The sequence below is a fragment of the Carassius carassius genome, chromosome 38 (assembly GCF_963082965.1).
Source record: "Carassius carassius chromosome 38, fCarCar2.1, whole genome shotgun sequence".
NCBI lineage: Eukaryota > Metazoa > Chordata > Actinopteri > Cypriniformes > Cyprinidae > Carassius > Carassius carassius.
Window position 1 is genome coordinate 12976173 of NC_081792.1, and position 27897 is coordinate 13004069.

A 27897-nucleotide genomic window follows, 5' to 3' on the forward strand; every position below is an offset into this window, starting at 1 on the left:
AAACCTTGTTGGTTAAAATTTCCCATTTTATGCGCCAATAATAGGAAAATAAATTATATAAAAATAATGATTTTTTTTTGTTTTTGTTTAAATAAGCAATATTTTATATATTCTTCATAATAAAATGGCCATTATTATGATATTATCTCTCTTGGTTCTATTATAGGCCTTGTGTTTGACATGATCCTTTACATTTTTAGTAGGCTAGCCTATATGAGGATGAGAGTCATTATTCAGATGATGATATCATGCAATGCATTTGTCTTTGACTCATAACGCAACCGATTTGCCACAACAATTGATGCATCATAAACATCACTTAGTAAGGACATCTCCCAGATAACAGCACGGTAAATGACATGAAAGCATGGTGCACGTCACTAGGGGACAGCACATATCCTGCAGCCAAGTGGACAGCAATGGCACCGATAAGACCAAACACGAAACGCATCGAATTTGCGGAAGTGAGCGGGCGGGTGGGGCCTCGACAGTAATGTGACCACAGTCGCCGTTAGGATTGCGTGAAACGAAGCGTTATGTATGACCCTACAAAGACCCGTGGAGATTTTTAAGGCTGGACGCGAAATGAGACGAGGACGTGTGCAATGTTGAAGGAGCGACTGAAATAGAGTTGAGTTTATATGCACTAATTGTCTGGCGCTGAGTGAGGGAGCTAAGAAACACCAGGAGGATTTACCATCATCATCATCATCATCATCACACGAGCGAGATCTCATGACTGGAGCAATGTGAAACGCTGATATCGCTCATTCCTTCAGTATATTGAGGAATAATAATGAACAACGCGCAAGATATGTCTCCCGATTTTGTCTTGATGCGCCTGGTCTCCGCGGCCGAGGATGACCGCTTGGACGAGGAGAATGGGAATCTGTCGTCGTGCACTGGACTGACGGTGGCTATCAAGGGGAACTATGAATGCACGCAGAATCACGGTCACATCTCGGCGGTGAACAAAGCTCCGCAGACCAGCGGAACGGAGGCACCTGACGCGGGAGTGATGGCGACTAGACCTGCGCTGTCTATGCCGCCTCCTCCTCTTCATTCAGCCGAGGCCCACGGGTACGATCTCACCCACCGAGGTGGAATGGGGCCTCAGCTGTTGGTATTCAGAAACATATCGAGAGACTCTGAAGGATTTGCCGAGAACAAGTCGGAGGATCAGCGCAGGGCTTTTGAGGACCAAGCGGTACTCGCTTCCGAGTCCGGCTCTGTGGACGCTCAGCATCCGCCTACATGGACGCTGCATCCTCATGTTGCTACGGACACGGATGGAGGCGAGCTGTGCCACCGGCATCGCTTGATCACAGACAAACAAGACTGGCCTCCGGTGGTGGATCACAAAACGAGCTCGATGACAGAGCCGGGCTGGAGCTGCACGACGGCGCAGCGGCAGCTCCAGCTGCCCGACGGTCCTGTGCTGGAGCTGGCGAGGAAATTCGGCGAGATGGGAGTCGCTCCGGTACCCGAGTTTCTGCTCAAGGATGGCGAGCTGCAGCGCTGCTCGTGTCAAAGCGTGCTGGGCTCGGCTGGAATCAGACAGGGAGAGGACCCGACCGAGACCAGTGATGCGCTGCTGGTGCTGGAGGGCCTCGGGTCAGAAGAGGTGAACGGCCTGGGCATCAATGCCTGTCAGAAGGCCGAGTCTCAGAACGTGGAGCCGGGGGCGTTCGCTCTCAAGTGTTTCCCATCGGTGCTGTCTGGACAAGCTATAGGGGTGTCCGGGAGACTTTGCTCGCCGGCGTGTTGTTTATTACGAGACTCGGTAAACACCAGGCCTCAGGCTCCTACCAGCGACAAACTGTCTCCCGAGGTCCTGTCCCAAGCCGAACCCAGCCAGAACACCCCGTGCTCCAGCCAGGCGTCCACACCGAAGGCCCGGCCGGACAGGAGCACGACCCGGGCGCATCTTTCCGCTGCGAGCGGAGGAGAGAAGACTATGAAAGTACCAGGGAAATCCAGGAAGGGCTCGCTTAAAATCCGCCTGAGTAAACTTTTCAGAACTAAAAGCTGTAGTGGCTCTAACAACATTTTGGACAAGAGACCTTCAGTCACATTCTCCATATCCTCAGCGGGCAGTTTAGTGGACATGTCTGGAGCGAGCGGTGGGGAACAAGACACGGCCAGGTGAGGTCTTCTGCCCAAACAACACTTATTAAAAATCTAAGCTTGAACTTTTTGTATACGCCTACTTTTTATTTCACACACAGGCTAATACACAGACATACCTCAAACTTAAAACAGTTGGTAACAACTTGTTAGGTAATGAACAGGACACCACTGTAGTCATAATAGTAACCTTTATGTTGTAGAACAACACAGACCTTAACTTATTGATAAATCATAAACCTTTTTCTACAAACCCATTGGAAATTGCATAGGGAACATAACACTTATGTTTACCTAAACCATAGCCTTCAACCTACGACGTTTCAGCATGTTGTGCTGCTTTAAATTTGACCCCAAAATATTTAAGATTTCAATGAAAGATTTAGCCTCTCACATATGCTGGTGATGAAAATTTACCAGAAACTGGAACACTTTTTTTCATCTTTCTTTTAAATATAAATTGTGTTACTCCATAAATATTGAGTAAAAAGTGTACAGTAAAGTTTTAATAGTTTTCAATGTTTCTCAATGTCATAGTTGGCCTAAGGATCACAGGTGAATGCAGTTTATTCATAATGTGATTATGTGTGTACTTCTATATATTTTAGACTAAAAATGAAAAATAAACTTGAAATAAACAACAGAATGAATGTAAATGAATTTGTTGTCTTTCTGCAGCCAACCTGGACTAACAAGGGCACAAAGTGCTTTTTCTGCAGCCTCTTTTACTCCCGTTTTTACAGGTAAACAAAGATTTAAGGGAACATAATGGGGCGGAAGCTAAAGGAATCCTTGGAATACATGAAATGAAGGCACATTTGCAAACCGCTAATGAGCTTACACAGTGCATGGAAAATATAATGACACAGGCAAATGATTTGGATGAGATTAATCTTATTTCAAGCCAATCTTTGGAATTATTCTACATTGTTGTAATAAATATTGTTAATGTTGTTCTTATGGCTCTTGTCATGAAGTTCTGTTTTGTGGCTCTGGGTACAGGCGAGACTGTGTCGTTGGTGGATGTGGACATCTCTCAGAGAGGCAGGAACTCCCCTCACCCTCCCACTCCTCCACCTCCCCCCCGGCGGAGCCTCAGTCTTCTAGGTGAGCCCCACTACAGATGTTCACACACCTCCTAGATCTCCTTCGTTTCTGCTCTCCTTCATTCATACCTTTCACATCTCCATCTGTTTTTCCACAGTAACCTCCTCCCGGTACCTTCCCTTTATCCTTTTCACTGACACCTCTATCTTCTGTATCTGTCTATGCACATAGTTTTATACACTACTGTTTAAAATAAGATTTAAAAAAAACATGGCATAGTAAGTAATGTATGTAGTCTTGAAAACAGAGTCGCTCTCCTCAACATCCCATCACAAGTGTTCAAAAGAAGACTCTGTTGAGATGTATGTTACGGTGTGTTATCAGTTGTATCTTTTTCACTTCACATCTGTGATCGAACACAAGGCAGATGTTAAAGATGCCGTGTCAGCCTACTTGCTTAATCTTTCACTTTGTCCTTTCATTTCCCTGTTTTGTCTCTGATTGCATTCTGCAACTATAAAATGAAGAGAATCGCGTGAGTGGGTTATTGTGTAAGTCTAGGTGTGGTTTGACTTCAGCAGTATTTGGCATACAGGCCAGCAGTTCCGTTTCTAATAAAGTGAGGCCTCCTCATACCCTCTTCCAGTACATCAGCTCAGCGTGGCTGTGTGGTTTGGTAGTGAAGACTGAAATGATCTCAGTATACTGGAGATATAGGTATTAGATCTGAATATTCATATATGAAGAAGCAGTCTTTATCATGAGTGAACGAAGATGATTAGGTAGGTGGATTATTCAGTCTATGTTTGTTTGAAGTTGACTGCTTATCGTGTTTAGGGTAGAGGTTTTAAGGAATATTCTGAGTTAAGCTCAACTGACAGCATTTGAGGCATAATGTTAATTGCGTACAAAATTATTTTGACTACTTTTATTAAAAATAGAAAGAAAAGGATTAATGATACTTGAAAATGGAAGTGAAATAGGCCACTTTCTGGAGAATTTAAAAGCAGAAATAGTAACCTTATAATTCAGATTTTATAAAAATCACTAAAATTATTTATTTTGCTAAAAATTGTGTGTGATAGAGCTGTAAAGCTTTTAAAGTAATCCTTACAGATCTTTTAATGTTTACGGTGTTGTGTTGTCATGGCAACAAAGTTGCAAATTTAAATATAACATTACTACCGAAGTTCTAAGCGGCCATGCGTTATAATTTTTTTACTTTTTGTTTTCTCGTTATAACGACTTAGCTTTTCTTGTAATCTCGACATAACGAAAGTCATTTTCTCGTTATAACGACTTATTTTTCTCGTTATCTCGACATAACGAAAGCTTGTTTTCTCGTTATAACGACATGACAGTTGACAAACTCAACTTTGACAGGCATCTGATGGACCATGCAGGCGCTCTTACTGTAGCATATATTTCAGCAAATTTTGCTTCGCCTAGGTAATAACATCTACAATACTGTACATAAATAAAGGCTCAATCAATCACTGTTGATTTTTCCAGAGACAGTACACTTAACGTTTTGTTTTTGTAATTAACATGTTTAAATGGCAACACCGCGAACACAGACGGAGTGCCTTCAGAAGGATGCAGAACTGTTCTAAGATCTTGAGCTGCTTGGATTAAACTCACTGTTAATTTTCCCTTTATTTGAAATAAAATTATATATAATTTGTAATTTTTAGTAGTCATTATATGATGTGGCAGATATCATGTGTGTTGCAAGCTTCTGTTTGAAAAGAGCGTTCATGTGCAGTGTATGTGTGTGTGCAGAAAAAAAACTATTACAACATTATAGAACAAAACTGAATTAAATACAGAATACAGTGACGTCAACCTTGGTTTTGATAAGCAGTTATTTTATGACACAGAACGCGTTGGTGAAACTCATGCATCTAGCAAGGACTTAATACACAAAATAATCATATTGATTCAAGCATTTAACATTTATGAATTAATTAAATGTCAGTAATGAACAAGACTGCACAAATTATAGCGATCACGAGGAAGGTCGGCGTACAGTAAAGTGGACCGTGTACAACACCCCATCAGTTATACTCAGGTCTATAGTGCCAGTTTTGTAGCTTCTTAGAGAAAATTAAGTCGTTATAACGAGAAAACGACTTTTGTTATGTCGAGATAACGAGAAAATTAAGTCGTTATAACGAGAAAACAAAAAGGAAAAAAATTATAAAGCATGGCCGCTTAGAACTTCCGTACATTACAGTGGAAAGGTTATGTGATTTTTCCACACTGCAGTCATGTTAACATTCACATTGTTCACATCATGTTGCTGGACTATTGTTACAGTATGCATTTTGAAAGAGATTTTACCCAGATTTATTTTTTTAAAAGAGTATATATATATATATATATTTTTTTTTTTTTTTTTTTTTTTTTTAATGATAATCAACATTATGTCACAAATGTTGTCACAAAAATCTTGCATTGAACCCGGGTTATTATAGGTATCTAAACCTAAAAGCATAAAAAAAATTATTAGTTAAAATAAATGCTACCTGAAATAAAATAAAATAAAACACACACAAAAAAAGCTAGCTGTTGAGACAACATTTCTCATTTTCATTTAACTTAACTTGATGTACTAAAATAACTAAAACTGAAAAAAAAGAATAGAAATATCTATATTTTATATTATATATACATTTGATGTTAAATAAATAAAAAATTACAAAATCATAGAAAAAAGTTACTTAAATTTTAACTAAATTTAACAAGAAAACTAACAATATAAAATTAAAAAATCTAAGTATTAATACAAACTACAATAGTATCTCACTGATACCCAAATAACACTGTACTGAACCCCAGAATATTCTTTTATATATATATATATATGTATATATATATATATATATATATATATACTCCACATAATTTCTTCACAGCTGGGAAGATGAAATTTCCAGTGTGGTGAGTGTATGATTGAATGCACACACCAGCGAGATGCCCTTGTTGTTTTATCATGTTGGAGTTCCCCATGTCATACGCTTCCTGTCACGGTGTCTTAGTCTTCAAGTGCTATAAGATATTGTCACATAATTGGAGGATTTGTCCTGCTCCTTTATGCTTCAGACAGGCGAAACCCACGTTCTTCATACATAAAGCACAGGTCATTGATTGTAATAATCATGTTAATCCCAATACTGCAGTTTGCACGGTATAACCTGGCTGCATTTTGATTTATGTTCAATAATAAATGCAAGAATAAATGAAGTGGTCGTCCCTTTGCTCTGAAGCTGAATGGTGTTATGGTTGAATTCAGTCATGTTCTGATTCCTCTTCATCGGCTGTGGCACCTGTCTCATTCTAATAGACTTTTAGCTTCTGTCTACCCTTCCATTGCTTTTTCTATGACATCTCCCTATCCTCCTGGCTCTGAACCCTCCCTCCTGCTCTCTTCCAGACGATATAGGTGGGCCGCAGCCTGGGCCTTTCCTAGTGAGTGTAATGGGGGCCTCCCTGCAGTCTCTCCCTCTGCCTCTTCCTCCTCCTCCCCCTCTCCACGCTACCATCCAGCATAGTCTCAGCCTCAATGGTAAGACTTGGGTGCAGTGGAGGGGGCGGTGTGTGTGTGTGTGTGTATTACAGAGTGTTTCAGGGCATCTTTCTGGTTCTGAGAGCAGATCCTAACCTCCCCTTCCCCTTTCAGCAGACCAGCTCCTTCTCTGCCCTCAGAAGCACCTTTATTCCTTGAAGCGTAAAGAGAAATGGAATAAAGTGTGAGTGTAACTGTGGTATTCTTGTGAAAGGCAAAGGCAAAGACTATACATGTCACCCGCCGCATGTATTGTTTTGCCTTACAAAGGCTTTGGTTGACCTTGTGGTTTCGTTTTTCACTTCCTTTTGCAGTTCAGAGAAAAAAGGCAGTGTGTCTAAAGTTCAGAGAGGAAGTGTGAGCGATGTTCAAACTTAAGCTGTGTGTTGTAGCATCTTTTGCTCAATGCCTCATGTAGAAATATAACTTGTGTATGAGATATGAAGGGGATTAAAGATATGGTTATCAACTTGGGGCAAGTTGTCACAGAGTGAAGTTGGCATAAGGAGAGTTGTTTCAGTAAATTAGTAATGGACCTGTATTATGATTTTATACTATAATCCTTTGAAATTAGAATCATTTTTGTCAATTCGTTTTCCAAACAGAACTTCGTTGTGCTCTAGCTTTTGAGCAAAAAAGTGAACACAATATACAACACAAATGGGGCATGTTGTCACAAAAGGACAATGTGTATTTGGTACATTAGTAAAGAATTTAAATATATATATTTATATTCCTGTCTAGCTGCTATAGACAGTTTTATATAGATATATTTAAACAACCTCATATTATTCACTTGGGATATTTGTTTAATTAACAGTTCACAAGTATAATGGTTATAGTCCTGTCACACTATAATGAAACATTTGATAAAATGTCTAGAAATTTCTAAATACATTTGAATCTTAAAAGTTGTACACTGTTATTTGTTTTGTAGCATTCATAATGTTACAAAAGATTTATGTTTCAAATAAATGCTGTTCTTTTAAACGTTCTGTTTATCAAAGAATCTGGACAAAACGTATTGTGGATTCGGGAACAATATCAAGGAGCACAACTGTTTAATAAATATAAATGATAATAATAATAATAATAATAAATGTTTCTTGAGGGGCAAATCAGCATATTGGCATCACATCAATAAATTACATTTCTATTCTAAAATTTAAAAATAAAAATAAAACTTTATTTTAATTTGTAACAATTTCGCAATATTAAGTTTTTTTACTGTATTTTTTCATACAATTTTTCAATGGACATTTATCTACTTTTAGAGGGAATATTAGTCTCAGCTGAGTGCAGCTCAAAAAATGTTGCATTTTTTTCTCAGATGCTTTCTTCCGGGCACTTCCACATTCGGCTCCGTCACCAATGGAGACTCCGGCCCCTGGTAGAGTGGCCCCGGCCCCGATCATGTGTCCACTGAGAGGAGCCGATTCCAGCAGCTTCACTGCCAGCTTGAGAGAGCTGGAGCGGGTGAGAGACAACACCAGTTGAAGTCAAGAAACAAGAGAACATTTTCACTCATGTTCATTTATAGACCTTTCTGACTATGAAATATGAATGGGGTTTCCTGGGGTTGAGGGTTTTGCGTGTTTTATCTCTAAGCAACTTTTCAGCACTGTTGTATGGTCATTGTGTGTTTGTGTCTGTAGTGTGGCTGGTATTGGGGTCCGATGAACTGGGAGGATGCTGAAATGAAGCTGAGAGGAAAGCCAGATGGGTCGTTTTTGGTGCGGGACAGCTCAGACCCACGATACATCCTCAGCCTCAGCTTTCGCTCACAGGGAGTCACACATCACACACGTATGGAGCACTACAGAGGTGAACACACATATATACATATCTTTTTTTGACATATCAGACTCAAAAGTGTAGCCAAACAACAAATGAATACCTGATCTTATCCACATCCTCTAGTGGTTTGCAGTCTGATTGAAAAAGTCAGTGTTGACTGCACTGCCTGAACAAACAGATTAGATTTCACCACTTGCAAAATGACAGTTAGGCCTCAATTTAGATTTGAAAAAAGTCAATAAAAAACAATAAGGTATTTCAAAGTCGTGTTAATTCATAGTAATTAAGAAAATTCAATATAATAAAACAAAAATTAAACACCGACTAACAAAATGTTGTTAGGTTTATCTTAAGTGAAAATGTTTATATTATAGCTAATTTAGATATTGTTCATTATTAACTTATATATATATATATATATATATATATATATATATATATATATATATATATATATATATATATATACCTACACTTCACAAGATAAAGTTTTCACTCATGTCTAAAGAAATTACATTGGTCTTAAATATATAATTAATCTTTACTTTAATCTTTAAAATTTACTTTTTATAAATGTTTTTGTTTTGGGGAAAAAAATATATATGATTAAAATTAAATCAAAATTTAAGGTTTGATTTAAAAAAAAATGAATACAATTGGTTGTACCAAATTATTTTAAGTATATCCAAAGTGTAATTTTTTTTCCATTGTATTTGTTTCCTTAAAAGTTTGTTTTTTAACTCTTCAGGAACCTTCAGTTTGTGGTGCCACCCTAAATTCGAGGACCGCTGCCATTCTGTGGTTGAATTCATTGAGAGAGCCATCATGCACTCTAAAAATGGAAAATTCCTCTACTTCCTCCGTTCACGTGTACCTGGTAAGGCTACAAATATCCTGCTCAACTGACAAGACATTGCAGACAGGATTTTCAACAAGCATTTAATTGTTCTGTTTACTGATGCAGGAGGGATAAATGGGGAGAAAAGTGGTTGAAACTTCTTTTGCGTCTTTATTAGAGTTGTGAACAAAGGGTGGGACAAAATACATTGGCTAAATATTATATTTGAATATCAACATGTAATTTCATCACAGTTTTTATAGGGGTATACAGACTATGTGTTTAAAACTAGCTGCTTTTCAGGCTAGATTAAATGTATGTTCAATAATATTTTTAATGTCGTTAAGTCAAATATATATTAAGAGGTTTTCAACAAAAACTTAATTCTTTTTTTTTAAAGTAATGGGACACCAATTTGGATCCTGTTTCATTTAGTTACATTTATAATCTATTATAGTAGTTATTAATATTTTGAATTCGCTTTTTATTTTTATAATTGACGTTTTTATTTAAATTTTTATTTTATTTTAGTTTTAAAAAGTTTTCGATTTAGTTAATGACAACCAATTTTTTTGTCTAATGTGCTTGTGGTAGCATTATTCACAGAAGTAAAGGGATAAGGAAAGAAAAGAATTAATTTAAATTGTTTGTAAAAACCAGCAGCAGGTTTGAGGGTGTAAGAGATGAAAGGTCAGTGTAATGAAACGGGTGCTGTCTGTTTCAGGGTTGCCCCCGACCCCTGTACAGTTGCTCTATCCGGTCTCACGCTTCAGCAATGTGAAATCACTCCAGCATCTGTGTCGTTTCTGCATCCGACAACTCGTCCGCATAGACCACATCCAGGAGCTGCCCCTCCCCAAGTATGACTCACTCACACTTTACATTATTTGCCTTATCAAGATTTCTAAAACACTACAATTCAGAGATTTGAGGTCTGTTAGACTGTTTTTCAAAATTCTCATATGCTCACTTAAGCTGCATATATTTATTATTATTATCAATGCTGAAAACAGTTGTGCTGCTTAATATTATATTGAAACCATGATACATTGCTCGATTAATAAAAAGCTCAAAAGAACAACAGAAATGATTTTTGAAATATTAGGAATGTTTTTATAGTCACTATTGACCAATTTAATGCATCCCAGCTGATTAAAAGTATTAATTTCTTTTGAATTGTAGTGTATATGGGAGATGCATGAAATACTGGTACTAGGATGAGAGCACTGCTGACCTTCTGTGTTGCTTACCAATGTGAAGTTTATGAAGTTTTATGACTAACTCACTCTCAGGGCATCCTAGGTGTATATGACTGTCTTCTTTCAGACGAATCCAGTCAGAGTTATATTAAAAATTGTCTTTGATCTTCCAAGCTGTTTAATGACACTCAGCGAGTGTTGCAGTGCATCAGTCCAAAAGAAGTGAAATAAAGTGCATCCATCCATAATAAAAAGTGCCTCATACGGTTCCGGTGAACAAAGGCCTCCTGTAGCGGATCAATGGGTTTTTGTAAGAAAAATAACCATATTTAAAACGTAATAATCAGTTTAATCTACGTGATCCTCCCAGAGCTGCTTCTGTGTACAACTGTTGGCGCAAGCTAGATTAAAGTGATCATTACATTTTGAATATGGATATTTTTCTAACAAAAACACATCAAATCACCTTTGTTCACCCCCCGGAGCCATGTGAGACACTTTTTTGTAATGGATGGATGCACTTTCTTCCACTTCTTTTGGACTGATGAACTGCAAAACCCACTGAGTGCCCTTAAACAGCTTGGAAGATCAAAGTGAACTCCAATTGAATTCATCTTAAAGAAGTTAGTCATATACACATAGGGTGCCTTGAGGGTGAGTAAATAATGGGCTCATTTTCATCTTTGGGTGATCTATCCCTTTAAATCAACAACACAGTTTAAATATGCAAAGATCATGGGATGCAAGTGCCCTGTTCAAAATAAGTATTTTAAAGTAAATTCTATTAATCAAAATGAATAAAAATATGATTATGATATCAAGGGAAATCATCTGCAGTTATTTTAGTCAATATGGAGCAAACGTTTAGTTAATAATTTTCAGGGAGTAATGAGTGTATCACATATTTCTACCCAATGTTATTGAAATTACTGTGTATAAAAATGTTAGTACAATAAATGAAAAATACTTTGCATACTAAGTGCCTAAAAAAATTAGATTTTTTTTAAATTTTAAATTTTATTTTTTTCTTAGACCGCTCATTGTCTACTTGAGGAAGTTCTATTACTATGATCCAGAGGAAGAGATGTACCTGTCAATCAAAGGGATGCGCCAGGCAGCAGGTGTGGAAAAGGAAGCCGAGTCTGAAACATAGCCAGATCGCTCCTTTTCACTGTACGTAACTACAGCAATGACTGATTTACATTCATTATGTTCTACTTAATGCCAACTAGTTTAATTAACTAAATGCAAATATATTATCTTTTAGGAATTCTATGTGTGGATAATAGATGGACCAGCGCATGGACACTTCCTGGTGCACAGCTCTGCTCCAACTCCCTGCCAGTCTTCCAGCAGAAGCCAATGAACATCTGCCGACTGGCCCCTCCTCTTTGACCAACACGCGGACAGAGAGTACAGAGGAGTGCTGGAATACTGTCTACGTTGAGCTGGCAAATTAATCCAGAGACTGACATAAAAGACAAAGGACTTGAAAGGTCACTGGACAGCAAACAGTGGACTTAAAAATAATAATAATTTAAACAAAAAACGAACAAGGACATTTGACTTGGGGTACTAGAAAAAGCCTTCATCTGTAGGTTATATTACACTGGAGTTTTTAAACTGGCCAGTTTGTGAATCCGTCTCTGTTTGGTTCTTCTTTCTTTCCTCATCAGGACCCTGGGTGGAGTGTGTGACCCCTTTATTTGTCCTTTCCCTGATTGTAACTTCTTCAGTCTGATCAGGCCACATGAACTGTATTTTGAGTAAAAGACAAAGTAAACTTGAAAATAAGTAGTGTATACTCAATGACTTTTTACACATTATTTATGATTAAGGATCATAATCAAATGAATTTGTTTGTTTGTCTCACCATTGGACATATCTGTTTGTCCTTGCAGATCACTATAATGAGTTACCAGGGTTTATATATTACATTATATTATATATTACATATAAATTATATATGTAATATATAATTTACAATACATATCTTTAAGACTGTTTTTTTTCTCATGCTCTGAGCCAGGAATCTCCACTTCAGTAGCACTTTTTCCATTGTTATTACCAAATTTACAGTTTTATTCCTATTTATATTCTGAAGATTTTTAGAGAGGAGTTTGTTCATATATAATTTGCCTGGTTTTTATACACAATTTTATTCATAAAAACATAGTGATTTATTGAATGATTAAAAGATATATCATAAAATCCCCTCTATAAAAACCTTTGACTCTAATGAGTCAACAAAATGAAACAACAATTCTGAACCCGGCTTCATCCAATGTTCAGATTTCTCGTGAAAATGTATTCAAATTAATGCACATTTAATCTATCATTTCAGAAAACTTGTAATACAAAAAAATTTAGTTTTGTAATCAATCAGTAATGTAATCAACTGGGAAAATATGGTGATAACTATTAGTTAAATGATTCACCTGGAAAGCCTGGCCTTAATACCTTGCTATGTGACTGTGATAATCATTCAGTTCAAATGTATTACTATTGTCTACTCTACTATATTATGGTAACATGGTAACTTTTAGCTGGGACATCACACATTTATTTAGCTATCCAATTGGTTTTTATATACATCTAGTTCTAAATAGTATAACCTAACCCTGATCCACAACTGAAAACTTTCTGCTTTTGAAAATTGAGGTCCCCAAAGGGAGGTTATGTCAAATTTAGCTAACTTCTGAGTAGGCTACACATTTGTTACCCAAACATTTTTCCATCCATTGGTTTGATAGATAGATTGGTTTGGTTTGCACCCCAGGCATCTCAGAAAACAGTTTCAGTTTTTTCAGTTTCAGATTTTCAGAAGACACCTGAGAAATAACAAAGTGCAAGCAGATTGATCGATCGAAACAACTGTCAATTACTTTTTATTGATATGCAGCATTACCCATTTCTAACTGGGCGACCTCAACGTCAGTGAAATTCAAGCCTGCGTAGTATTGGCTCGGCTTATTATTTTGACTGGGTCACAGTAACGCCCGCCTTCCTCCTGAAAACTCGACAATCTATTGGCCAAAAATATATCCTTCAACTGTCAAAGAAATGCTACCTTACCTCATTAGCCGGAATAAACGTCTATCAGACAAATGCTGTACTGTGATTGGCCAGGACTGCGAGCTCGAGCTGATTGACAGGTCACCGGATTGGCCAGAGGGCGCTGGTGGGGCGGTCTCTAGTGTGGGCTTCTCGAGGCTTCACGGATAGTGAATGTCGTCATGAGCGGTGGGTAGGAATTATAACGTTGGTGTTTATATTATTATGTTACTTTCTTAAACATTTTCTCGAGCGAATTAACCGATATATATTTCATATCGTAGCTAGCACGCACGGGTTTTAAAAATTACGCGTAGCACGTCGGTTCTACCAAATGCACACTTCCGGAATCGCGGTTCTTTTCCGCAGCGAAGAGTTTATCTGGCTAGTTAGCACTTTAGCATGCTAAGCCAGCAGTTTCCTCCTCCATCAGCGCACTCGACTGTGTCTGCCTGCGGACAGAATTACCCTTTAGCCACGCTCGTAGAAAGACATGTAAACATGTAGGCGGCTGATTAAAACATATAAAGTCAGGTTAAATCGATATTTTAATGAATTTCATTTGCATATCTCAACCACTTGCAGGTATCTGACGTTTAGCCTGTTAACGTTAGCCGCTGGTTTCAGGCTGCAGCTTTAACCAAACTGCATTCTTTTGGCATAAAAACATGATTTCTCCCCTTCAAGCACGAATGTCTCTGTAAACACCCAAGGCTTGGTTATCAGTGCTTGTGTCCTGATTTTCAGTCTGATTAGCTTGTAATGAGAGCAAGTCCTTTATGTAGCAAAGTTGGGAAATCCGTTAAATATAGCATTAAGATCACTGTGGTGTCATTTCTTAAGACTTACTATGATTTTGATCCCATTCCAGTAAATGTGGATAAACCGTTAACTTTGTTAGTTTTGACAGCCAAATATCAGCCACCACAACATCAAGTATTTATTTGGGTTGGGATCTGAGTACATGTGAGGACAGAGCTGGGTGTTTACCATATAGATGTATACACACTAGAGTGGTTTATTACAGGTGTCGCCTCCTTAGCTACAATGTCATAAGTGATAGTGCATGCCATTCATGTTATTGATTGTTTATTTATTATTATCAGTTCATTTGATTTCTTCAGTATTTTCAGTTTCTATGCATACATTAATCACAATGCTGTGGTGCTTTGGAAAATAAGGACACCGCAGGCGTGTGCAGTCGAAGCACTGAATTAATTTGCCTTCAGTAGTGCAAAGAACTCCTGCTGCATTTTTTCATTCCCCAATGGAAATCACAGTTGGAGAGTTCTGGTGTTTTCTTTGCATAAAAAGATTCACCTTCTTCTCGCAGATCAAAAGGACAGTATGGCCACCACTGTCGCAGTCAGCCCCAGTGAATATCTTCAGCCCTCCACCAACACTTCTCAAGTAAGGCCCCTTCAGTCTGTATTCTTGAACTATGTTTTAGGTGTGCACTGTTATGAAAATGTTAACCAATAAACCAATAACTATTTACAGTTATTGTCAAAATGACCATTACTGCTTATTCTCAAATTATATGTTTTTATATTATGACATATTGTAATAAAAATGTCTCTGAAATATTGAGGGACAAAAAATATCTTGCATCATGCTGGTAAATTAGCATAAAAAAGCCATAACATTTATTAAAAACACAATAGTGATTCACACTTAATCAAAAAGTTAATTAGCTATTTTATTTATTTCTTTAGTGTGACAGTCAAAACGTTCAAAATGAAATGTTTTTGTTTTAACTCATGAATTAGAAGTTATTCATCAGATGCAATGCAGTTTAGTTGAAATGTATTAAGTTATGATTGTTTATGCTCCCTGGACCTGAGTAAAGTGCAAAAGGTAAATGCATAAATCATTTTTGATTGTGTAAGAAATGTTAAAAGTGAATGTAGGCATCATAACATAAAAATAGGTATTCATTAAAAAATAATAATAATACATTTTACATTGTACTTAAATTATTAGTTATTTTAAGTTATTTTTATTGGTTTCAAGTAAGAGTTAAATGACAGCAAATATTGTTTAAATGTAAAACATTATTATTATTATAATTTTGTTTAGAAAGTGTTATTCTGGTTGGTCAGTTGCTGCTTTCTACAGTCAAATATTTAGCTATTGTGTGAAAAGATTTTTCAGAGTTGTAAATAAAACAAGAATTTCAGTTTTTCTATTTGTGAACTTTAATATCAGTTCCTGAGTGAAAATAGTTTGAAAGTAAATCCTACACTGAACTTTTCTCTTCTTCACTACAGTTTTACAGTCTGGACAAGTTAACAGTCAGTCTGCACATTTGAGTTGACAGATTTAGCAGAAAAACGTGTGGTATATGATGGCCACAGACACAGATTTTTTTTTAAGCTTCAGACTATAAAACCATCCAATCGATGGACATGTTAAGGCAATTTGAGAACAGTTCTGAGCAGCAAGGCACAAGCTTCTGCGTAAGTTTGATGTGTTCAGAATGACCAGACTTCAGAAAGTCTGGTAATGTGTGATCGTTTAGTATATGATGCTCAGTTGTTCTCTGTAACCTTTTACAGACTCATCAATTGTATAAGATGCCTAGTGTTTTAAAATTCAGATTTGAAAAGTCATGTAGTGTATATCATCCTTCAATATATTTGACAGCTGTCCCAGAGAGCAATATCCTTAAATAGCTGTGCCAGTTTTATGTCTTTTGTTGTACTCAGCCTGCTGCTGGTAATTGTGTATCAACACTCTCTCATGTAGGATTCCCAGCCCTCCCCGCTGGCACTTCTGGCAGCTACCTGCAGTAAGATTGGGCCTCCGGCTGCCCAGGCCCCGGTCAGCACTCCACCGTCTCAGCCAACCACACGCCGTCTGCACCCCATCAAGCCCGCCCCTATTGCCCCAGCTCCACCCAAAAACTTTGGGTTCCTCTCAGCCAAAGGAAATGTTATCCAGCTGCCCGCGGGACTCGGTTCGTCAGGGGCCAGCCCTATTGTCTTCACTATTCAGAGCCCTTCACGTCCAGCAGGCACATCCACTGCCAACATCCAGTACCAAGTGATTCCTCAATTCCAGGGCTCTCAGACCATTCAAATGATGCCTCAGGGAGGACAGATCCAGATCATCCCTGGAACCAATCAAGCCATCATCACCTCACCTGTCACAGTTCAGGCTGCCCCGCCCCCTCTGGCCCCGACACCGACCCTCCAGCAGAAGAGGGTGATGATCAAGCCATCCTCTCAAAAGCGGCGGCAGAATAATGCCAGTGTAAATGCTAACGTTGTACGGCTCCCTAGTGGACTTACGCTCCCACTAAATGTTACTACTAGTGAGGTGGGAGGAGCGCAGGTTTTAACAGAGACTGCTGCTGCTCCGGTGAAGGGCAAGAGGGGGAGGAAGAGACAAGTGGCTATAGCCCCGCCCACCCCGGCCCCTCAGCCGGCCTCACCGCCACATGTAGCTGAACAGGTTGAAGCCTTACTAATAGAGACCACAGCCGACAACATTATTCAGGTATGTGCGTTTTTGTAATTCTGCTTTGGCTTCCTAAAAACCTCAAGTGCTTTAACTTAAAATTGTGATTTTTTTGTGATTTCAAAATGACCTTTATTTTTTAAACTGTTCTATGTTGGCATGTGTCTCAAGGGAAAATCAAGAGTGTTTTTGTTGCACAAGTTTGCACAAAGCCGGTCTTATTCAACTAAAAATTAAATCATATTAAGAAATTATATTTTGCTGAAAAATATGCTATATTTATGATTTTTTGGATCGTGACATTATTATATGTGATAGCTAGGTACATTTCATCCTTAGTGCAAGACAATTCATTCTCAGCATTAATGAAATGCAAAAAGAAAAAAAAAGAATTACATAGTATATATACACCATATTTGTTTTTTTGTTAGGTTTAAATAAATTTTTTTATTAAATAATTTAAATACTATTATTAAATCTTAATAATCATTCATATTTGATGATAATTAAAAGAATATTGCATTATATTCATTGCTCATTTAGTATTATTTATTTACTATTGTAGTTTTTATTAAAAAATCTTTAGAAGAAAAAGAGAAAAAAAAACGTTTATTATATTTGTGTGTTTTTGATGATTTGTCTATTTAAGTAATGTGTTTTCATTTCAGTTTTAGTTTACTTTTAGAGTGTAGCTTTGTGTGTTCTCGTAATTTCAGTGATGGCACGCCTCCAGGAGCTCGGCTTTTTCTGGAGAGAATCGGAAAGCTGTATTTTTCTTTTATAAATATGATAAAACTAAAGACTTTTTGGAGATATGAAGGATGCAGTACTTCTCTATAGGTACTCAAGATTAACATGAGATTAGGTGAAACTGTGTGTATGTTATGTACCCTTTAATGGCTGATGTCGCTTTTGAGAAATCAATCTGGCCGATATAATTCATGTAATTACAGTAAATGAGAAATGCAGAAAATTGGTGAAACTAAATGAACATTTATTATGCATAAATATTTATTGAAACCTAAATATATATTTCTTATTATATAATATATATTTTTATACTTTATAATATATATAAAACCTATACAATTAAAATGTAAAAAACAGAGGTAACCCTTAAATGAACAAGGTTTAGTGAAACCTTTTTCTGAGTATGGGTCACCATACTTGGCTGAATGTCACGTCACACTTATGGTCACATTGTTTTAACATTTGAGGTGCTGTTAATGTTCATGTTCTCTCAGCCTTAATAGCAAACATACTGCTGATCTTTCTCCACTAATGCAGCATTTAGTCAACAAATGAATTACTTTATAATGATATGAAAACATGCAGTAAACTGTGTTCACACGTTTGGTTGTCAGTTTTAAACCCTCATCTGAAGTGTCCAGCTCTGTGCTGCGCGCAGTTTCACGTGTTAAAACAAACTGCAAGGGCTGTCTGTAGGGATATGCCGGTGTCAAATTTTCAATGTTGCAATTAATTGCTAATGCTTTCATCACGGTATGCTATGCGGTATTATCACGGTATTGAAATTCAGTGGCCATAATACAGTATAACAGGTTTAATAACATTTTTCTTATAACAAAAATGACTGAACATTTAAATACAATTAGGCAATACAGAAAAATATATAAAGTTAAATGTTTTACACAGATTAAAGTGCAAAATACTATGACCAATAGGTATCAGTTTACAATAAGACCTCATTAGTTAACCTTAGTAATGCATCAACATTCACAATGAGCACTAGCTACATTTGCTACAGATTTTGCTACTTGTCATCTTTGTTAAAAAATGCAAGTCTTAGTTCATGTTAGCTCATTAAAGAATAAAATTGCAACTTTTAATTTTAATGTGTTATTAAATATTGGAATACCTAAGATTAATGAATGTTCAGAATAATTTTTTATTGGCAGTTTATGTTTACTAATGAAATAACTAATGAAGCACTAATGTGAAGTGAACAATAAATAATCAAAACGCTTTCAAACAATATCTAGGGCATGTTGTAGTCCAGATTAAAATGTAAATAAAAGTTTGAAAATAAATTGCCTGTTAAGTCTAAATATTTAAGTATTTGGCGCTGTGATGAACATCATAGCAAATCTACAAAATCTGAATGGATATTTAAATCTATTTAAATACGTTTTAGAAAGTAGCGGCTGCTTTATTTATAGGGTTTCCGAGGTAAGGGCTGCATAATAATATCGTGCATATTCATTACCGTGATATATCACATTACAAAATACCGGCTCTAGCTGTTATTTCTGTTTCTAGAGGCCACTCTTGTACTGTATAATGACAGCGGATATTCTCAGTAGGGCTGTGCGATATGGCCAAAAAAACCTATCGCAATTTCTTTGATCAATTTTGCAATTTTGATTTTATTCACGATTTTGACACACGCAGACATGCTTTACAGTCATAAATGCATTCTGTGTGAATTTGAAACATATTTCCAGAAGAAAACCAATTAGAGCTTTATTAAAAAGTAGAGTTGTTCCGATTCCGATACTAGTATCGGAAATATCACCGATACCACAACAAATTCTGGCATCGGCGAGTACATGAACCCATATACCGATTCGATACCATTTTCTTTAAACAAGACCTAGTTATGACCGCTGTTATTGCCTAACCAGTGTACGGTTCTTCTTCACTGCTCAGAATGTATTGCAAACAGAGGAAGTTGTGCTGTGTTGCCAAAAGCAACCCCTGTTTAGAGCAGCGAAGAAGAAATGAAAAGGCGTTAGCAGCACTGATCTATATATGACTGGATCGCTCATCGCGTTCTAAACCGCCAACAGACAGTGAAGCCGCTTCTATATTATAGATCAGTGGTTAGCAGTATGTCCGCTGTTTAGTAGTATTTCATACTGGACCAACCAGACAGTAAAACGGCGACTAGGGATGCCACAAGTACTGGCACTTCACTACCAAGTCGGTGCTGAAAATTTAAAAATGTGATGATACCAGCGTCTCTGTGGTACCGGTAGTAAGTTACCGACTCCCGAGTATATTCCGTACACGCTAGGGCTGCAACTAACGATTATTTTGATAATCGATTAATCTTTATGTACTTATATTTTAGTTTTGCCCATTTTTTCCAATTAAATTATTAACAAAGGGTCTTTATCATTCAACATAGACTTTTAGAGATTTTAACCATTTTGCATTGTCATATCCTCATCAAAAGTATACCTGGAGTTTTGTTTTATTATGCATTAGTAATCCTTTGTCAAACTCTTCTGCAATCAAAACACTGACCCATACTCTAGCAAATTTCACAAGATTTCAAATAATGTTTTCACCATGGCAGTCCTTAGGGCTCCTAAAGTAGTTTAACATCCCGAACAAAGCTTAAGGAATCTTTCAGAAAATATTTTCACGAAGAATAAGAATAAAACAGAATAGATTTGCAGTACATTGCATTTTATTATTTTTTCCTGTAAACACACAGCTTATACCTGGGAAACAGCTTTATAGCTTATGCTGTGAAATTGTAAACAATCCTTCGAATAAAGTGCCAGTGGCATGAAACCTGAATGGAACTCACATTTTAAAGTAAAATCCATCAGAAGGTTGTCCAGGAAAAAAAAAAATTGACACACACAAAAAACCTGCTATGTGAAAAAGAGCAGTGAATACTTCGAAAAAAAGTGCACTTCAAATACATTTAAACATTTACCTCTCTCATTCAGTCATAATTAGGCTGCAAGACTGAATTATGAACTGGTAAACTACAAACTGATCACAGAAAATGTTTGTAAATCTTTAAATGTTAACTGTTAATAAGCAATGTTAATAGCTTTTTTTACGAATAAACATTTGCAAACAACATTGTACTGGAGAATCCGCACAAATAAAAGTCTTAAACGGTTCATTAGTGCAGAGTTTACATGTTACTCTTCTTTTTTTAAGGCTCAAAGTAAAGTTCTCCCACACTTTGGATGACTTCGTTCGATTAGTTTTATCTTCCGCTTTTTTCTTTTTCTTTCTCAAGCTTACTCCACTGCCGTTTGTCTCCACCATCTCGCTGAATGCTGCAGACGCAGTTCGGGAAGCACGTGACATAAAATGAGGCCAGCTATTGGCTATTCGCTACTTCTGCTGTACTGGCTGAATTAAACCTGCGGTGGCTCATTACTGCCACACTTTGGTCATCGCAGATTTAAAATATGCACAAAATGAGCCGCTTACGGCAAATAAAAGTTGTTTAGCAACTAATCGATGACTAAATTAGTTGACAACTATTTTAATAATCGATTTTAATCGATTAAATCGATTAGTTGTTTCAGCTCTAGTACACAAAGCTGCGTTCAGTCACTTCCGTTTTAGTCTAAGCGCAGGGCTCCAGACTGTAGCCGAATATATACTAGTTTCTGTAAATATTAAACTGCAAAATAATATTTAAATATTACTCCTGCAAATTCTACATCTCTGTGGGTGACGGGTGCAGATGCGCGGCAGCTCGCTGTTTTGTAGTCTCTGCCGTGTGTCACTATATGAGGACATGAACGCATAAACCGTCACTTCATGAGAATTTACCGTTTCATTTGAGAAAACTGTCATATCATAAACACAGACACTCAAAGATCTTCATGGCAACCCATCAAAATAAATGTTCAGCTTAACGTGAGTAAATTGACAATATATTAAGCTACTGTTATAGCCTACAGTAGATTTAGCTATGTCTCTATGTAGTAATAATAATAGGTCTCTATTAATAATAACAATTATGCCTAGACGGTTGCTTGTTTTTTACTTGTTTTGTTGTAAAGAGATTATCTGATTAATATATCATTTTTTATACTCCTAGACTTACTTGTTGCAGTTTTTTACACAGTTATATTGTAAAACTAAAATACAAAATGAAAAAATTAGTTTGCGGTGTTGGATTTTTGGCTGGATTTGAAGTTCTCTTTCGCTTAAGAAAATAAATATTACTGTCAAATTCATGTCAGATAATAAAAACTGTAATAAATACAGTAGTTCACCATGAATTGTTCATGTTTTATTAAGGGATAAGTCTGAAGCACACCATAAAATAATTCTAGCAATTTACACAGGGCTAGTAGTATATACAGCTGTATATACAGATATACACCTAGGTATTGGATCAGTACTCGGTAACGGCCGATACCCTGAGCCTAGGTATCGGAATCGGGAAAAGAAAAAGGGTATCGGAACATCTCTATTAAAAAGTTGTAACATGTCACTAGAACAGACATAAGTCAAAATAATCTTAATGATCAATAAAATAATCAAAATAATCGATGATCAATTAATTGTCGATAAGAGATGCAATCAATTAAGGCTGTTGATCGATGGTCGGTTAACCGATTTAAAGGGTTAGTTCACCCAAAAATCCATTGAAACTGTGTGTACGGTATACTGTCCAAGTCCAGAAAGGTAAGAAAAACATCATCAAAATAGTCCACCTGACATCAGAGGGTCAGTTAGGATTATTTTGAAGCATCGAAAATACATTTTGGTCCAAAAATAGCAAAAACTACGACTTTATTCAGCATTGTCTTCTCTTCCGTGTCTGTTGTGAGAGAGTTCAAAACAAAGCAGTCTGTGATATCCGGTTTGCGAACGAATCATTCGATGTAACCGGATCTTTTTGAAACAGTTCACCAAATCGAACTGAATCGTTTTAAATGGTTCGTGTCTCCAATACGCATTAATCCACAAATGACTTAAGCTGTTAACTTTTTTAATGTGGCTGACACTCCCTCGGAGTTCAAACAAACCAATATCCCGGAGTAATTCATTTACTCAAACAGTACACTGACTGAACTGCTGTGAAGAGAGAACTGAAGATGAACACCGAGGCCAAACAAGATAATGAACGAAACATAGACTCATTCACGAGTCAATCTTTTTCCAGCAATCAACTATTTGTGCAGATTAATTGGCAAAACCGATACATTGTTTGACCTCTAATCAAATCTGTGTCTCCCATCGGAGATGGTGCTGGGCTGTGGATTTGATATCTCACAATATATTTGAATAAGACTTGCTGTAATTTTGTATGGAACACAACGTAGCGTCACGTTAGAAAGTGAATAACGATTGGTAATTTTACTCTCTGTAAGTGCTGGCTTCACATCTGAGTGGCTTGTCTTAAAGAGGAAGCATAAGTGCACGATATGGTGTCATAGTTCCATTTTGAAAAAGATTGGCCACACGGAAAGACTTGTCGGCCGGTGCGGATATTAATAAAATTCCAAATATCGGCTGTGCTGATATATTGGTCGACCGCTAGTGATCATAATTAAAAGTATGGGGATGTAATGATGAGAAAAAAAATCTCAGATAAAATGTTATCTGTAAATGTAAATGCAAAATATGTTTGCCAGTAGTCACAATGCAAATAAAACGTTTATTAAAAGGACTTGGGGTTTTAATTTATTTTTTGTGGATAATGATGTTTTTATAAAATTTACCCTGCAAGTATGCGGGCAGCTGTTTTTGTTGATTGTGTATGTTCCTAATAATGTCTTCCTGAACCAGGCAGGAAATAATCTCCTGATAGTGCAGAGTCCAGGAGGGAATCAGCCTGCCGTGTTGCAGCAGGTGCAGTTGGTTCAGCAGAAATCAGATCAGCAGGTCGTTCAGATCCCCCCGCAGGCTCTAAAAGTGGTACAGGCTGCCTCTGCCACACTTCCCCCTGTACCACAGAGACAGACAGTCACGCCCAGTGTGCAGGTGTCCCCCTCAGAACCCACACAGGTACATCAGGAAACAGCCTTTTTTAATGGTTTAATCCTGTTTAATTTTGCTTCATTTAAAAAGAAAAATCATTAATTATCTAAAGATGTCATGCATGTGCTCTGTTATCCCAGTTGCTGTTTAAAACGGCCTCAGGTGAATGGCAAGCTGTACAGATACAGGAGACAACTGTAACCACACCAACAACACCCACCACCACCCCCACACCTGCGGTGGTCTCTAAAAAGGCTCAATCAGGAACACGGAAAGAAAGGACTCTCCCTAAAATTGCCCCAGCTGGAGGGGGTCTCATAACACTGAATGCAGCCCAGCTAGCTTCTGCTGCTCAGGCAGTTCAGACCATCAGTATTAATGGTGTCCAGGTGCAGGGTGTTCCTGTAACAATCACCAACGCTGGGGGTGAGTGAGTGAGTGAGTGCTTCGTTTTCACAAACAGAAGCGAAAATACAACTTAGAATTGATTTGTTACTTAATTCTTTCAAAGAGTTGGAGTGGTGCATTGTGAATGATGTTAACATGATCTTGGTGGCATTTTGTTTGATGTGTGTTCGTGTCTTTTAGGCCAGCAGCATCTCACAGTGCAGACGGTTCCAGGTACAGGTCTGCAGCTGGGCGGTGTGCAGACACAGACACAGACCATGCAGGTGGAACAGACACAGACACTCGCACTGGAGCTGCAGAGTCAGCCAGGAGAGAAAAAACGCCGTATGGCCTGCACCTGTCCGAACTGCAAAGACGCAGAGAAGAGGTTGGAAAGTTCGTTTTAAATCTAACGTTTTTTTGTTGTTTTTGTTTGTTTAGTGTAAAATAGGTCTGGGCGATATGCCCAAAATATTGTCACAATATTTTTGTACCCCATATCATTTTTTGCAATGTTCATTTCTTACCATTTAAAGAATAGTTCTGAAACTGTACATTTGCTGAAAAGTGCTCACCCTCTGGCCATCCAAGATATAGAAGACTTTTTCTTCTTCAGAACAGCTTTGGAGAAATGTATCATTACATCACTTGCTCAGCAATGGATGGGTGCCATCAGAATGAGACTCCAAACAGCTGATAAAAACATTAACATCAAAGTAATCCACACGACTCCAGTCCATCAGTTAACATCTCATGAAGTGAAAAGCTGCACGTTTGTAGAAAGCAAATCAGGCATTTTAACTATAGACCATCACTTCTTGCCAAAACACGAGTCCATAATCTATAATAATTAATAAGGCTTTTTCTGTCCTCTTGCATCAGAATCCATTGACATATTTTTAGGACTGTTTTCACTTGTAAGCGGTGCTTGATCTGTGCATATTTCTCACTGGAGGAAGTGTCGTTATGGACTTATTATGGTATTTAAGCTGGAAGCAACGGTTTGAAGATATTGATTTTATGATTTTATTTCTTTCAGACGTGCTGCTTTCAGCTTTTTGCTTAGACTGGAGTCGTGTGGATCTTTTGAAATGTCATCAGTTGAAAATAACAATTTGCAACAAAACATTGCATTTTTAGTTTTGTCAAATAAGACTGTAGACTAGACAAGACTAGTAGGCTGTTCAAATGTTTTTCTTTTTTTATATCATGGATTTATTTTTTCTGATAAATATCAATATTGATTAAAGGTTAAAGGAAAGAGTGTCAGAAATCACTTTTACATTCTTGCGTGCTGTAGGCCGGGAGAAGTGGGGAAAAGAAAACACATCTGTCACATAGCAGGCTGTGAAAAGACCTTTCGAAAGACTTCCCTGCTGCGGGCACATGTCCGACTGCACACGGGAGAGAGACCCTTTGTGTGCAGCTGGGTCTTCTGCGGAAAACGGTTCACACGCAGTGACGAACTGCAACGACATGCCAGGACACACACAGGTATGCAAGCTCCAGATATACACATGCACTTAATACAAATGTGATGCATCTTTAATTAAATTCACCTCATTTTTGGTCGGTTTTCAGGAGACAAGCGTTTTGAGTGCAGTAAGTGTCAGAAACGTTTCATGCGCAGTGACCACCTCACGAAGCATTACAAAACACACATCAACACAAAGAGCCTGTGAACATCGTTTATCACGGCGTTTCAAGACCTTTGAGAGGAGATGAGAAAGAAAAACGCTGTTCCCGGGGCTTGAAGGATGGGAGGAAACAGAGGTCAACCTGCCTTCAAATGTACAATATGGGCTGGGAAAGTCACCTGTTTTGACCAGCCGTTTCAGGGTAAACTGTCCACATTTTTACTCACCCTCATCAACAGAGGAAGGCTGGCTGGCCGTAAAATGTGGCCCTCAACTGAGATTCATGAAGGACATGGATGCCAGTTGTGTCTTGACTTGATACCTCTGGTATACGGAGTCGAAAAGATGTCTGTCTCAGCAGAAACAGACGCTTCAACCAAAAAAAGAGGTTAATTTCCCTCATTATTTACATTTTTGTTTATGTATATGTTTTTGGTTGTTTTAGCTAAACCAAGCCCCTCACATGAAGTGTAGCAGCTAGTGGACAGTGTTTCCTGGCTTTTTTTTGCGTAAATGTTTGTTTTCTTACATACAAACATACATTTGTACATATTATGGCAAAATTGAATACAAAAGTGACGCTTTGGACAAACTCTTTGACCCAGTTAAATTATATTCAGTTGTTAAATGATTTTTTGGAATTGTAAACTTAAGCTTGAACTTTTGTATGACTTTGGTTGATTGTTTTTAATATTAGTAGAGGTTTTGGAAAATGATATTTTGGCTTTTACGTGCATGTCCATATTAGACAATCATGTCTTGTATAGAGGCGAGAAACAAGAGAGTAAATATGTTGGGACTTGCTACCTGTTGAAAGGTTAATCGACACATAAAATAAGGAATTAATTTATAAAAATAAAAAGCTTAAATTGCATTGAATGTATGCAGGATGTGTCTTTATTTAAAGACTGCAAATGTATCCATTCAAAAATGTAGATACAAACTCATGTTTATGTTCTCATGTAAAGCAGGAAAAAAATATCTCGCAAAATAGGACACAATGTGATGAAAATGTGATTGTGGTTCCATTATACCATCAGAAATGTTTGATTTCGTTTACGGAACATGTAAACCGGCTACATGCTGATGGGTTTAATGGTTCGTTCAATTCAGTCATTCCATTTAAGTTGATCTAAGCTTTTGTCCAAGCTCTCTAAAAGAGGCCTTAAGAAGAAAAGAAATCTGTGCTTATGTATGTTTGTATAGTGTCTGAGTTCATACTGTTGTATTTGGGTGTAAAATGTAGGACAATTGTTACACAAATGTGTATTGGCTATTGTTGCCAAACATGAAATCTGTGGACTGTGTACAGTGTAAATGAGAAGGAAAAAAAGCAGCATTGTATAGTTTCATTCCTGTAATATGTAATAATAATAGATTACCCTTTTTATTGACTAAAAGTTGCCTTAGTCTGCAGCACCCCATATTTAAAGAGTCTTTTTCCAGGGAAATGCATTTGTAGACCTGCTTTATTTTTCCTTTTATTGTTATTTTTTAACTTATAAAGTGTAAAGAAATGTCAATTTATGTGCACTGACCAAATTCAGGGTTTTCACTGAGTGGATCATTTAATTTTCTGGTTCGTGTACCTACATCTGATTTTACAAAATAAAAGTTCTTTAGCTCGCCTTGATAAAAACCCCACATTTAAAGAGCCCCGACTTTGAAAATCGGTATGTAACCCTGTGTTTGTATAACTTGTATTGCGGAGCTTAGACCAGAGAACTTGCTATCTTTTTCTACAGTCAGACCACCGCTCACTCACCTAATAAAGCATTACAGACTGAGTGTTTCTCCGTTTCTGAATGAAATCCGTTCTTTCAGCATTCACTCACTCTCATGTCCAAACCCACACGACTTTGTCATGACTACTGTACCAACCTCAGGAGGTGACCTGATCAAGTTCCCCAAGTTAAACCTTGGGTGTGATAAATTTAAATTAAATTTGCCATCAATAGACCGGTACTTTTGACAAGTGCAGACTAACTCTTAACCATTTTCACAACACATAAAGTTCATAATTCTTTCTTTGCTGCTATAGCTTACATTGGGATAAAGTAAAAGTGC

At 37.3% G+C, this 27897-nt stretch overlaps 2 protein-coding genes across 4 annotated transcripts; both read left to right on the forward strand.

Moving 5' to 3' along the window:
• Window positions 1-406: 406 nt before the first annotated feature.
• LOC132119351 (suppressor of cytokine signaling 7-like) lies at window positions 407-12370 on the forward strand. Of its 2 annotated transcripts, XM_059529216.1 has the most exons (10): window positions 407-2145; window positions 2806-2870; window positions 3130-3234; window positions 6611-6742; window positions 8073-8218; window positions 8398-8566; window positions 9288-9416; window positions 10102-10237; window positions 11609-11749; window positions 11844-12370. In XM_059529216.1, exons 1-9 carry the CDS (start codon window positions 797-799, stop codon window positions 11727-11729), a joined length of 2352 nt encoding a protein of 783 aa, XP_059385199.1. In that variant the 5' UTR covers window positions 407-796; the 3' UTR covers window positions 11730-11749; window positions 11844-12370. The 2 variants fall into 2 exon arrangements, with proteins under 2 accessions (XP_059385199.1, XP_059385201.1); XM_059529218.1 differs by lacking the exon at window positions 6611-6742 and having other exon boundaries at window positions 417-2145.
• Window positions 12371-13742: 1372 nt separating this feature from the next.
• Window positions 13743-27622, forward strand: LOC132119354 (transcription factor Sp2-like). 2 transcript variants are annotated; one of them, XM_059529221.1, is made up of 8 exons: window positions 13743-13819; window positions 14964-15040; window positions 16379-17131; window positions 23615-23833; window positions 23947-24232; window positions 24395-24581; window positions 25494-25687; window positions 25775-27622. In XM_059529221.1, the coding sequence occupies exons 1-8, from the start codon at window positions 13813-13815 to the stop codon at window positions 25873-25875; spliced, it is 1824 nt and encodes a 607-aa protein (XP_059385204.1). In that variant the 5' UTR covers window positions 13743-13812; the 3' UTR covers window positions 25876-27622. The 2 variants fall into 2 exon arrangements, with proteins under 2 accessions (XP_059385204.1, XP_059385205.1); XM_059529222.1 differs by lacking the exon at window positions 13743-13819 and having other exon boundaries at window positions 13827-15040.
• Window positions 27623-27897: the final 275 nt, after the last annotated feature.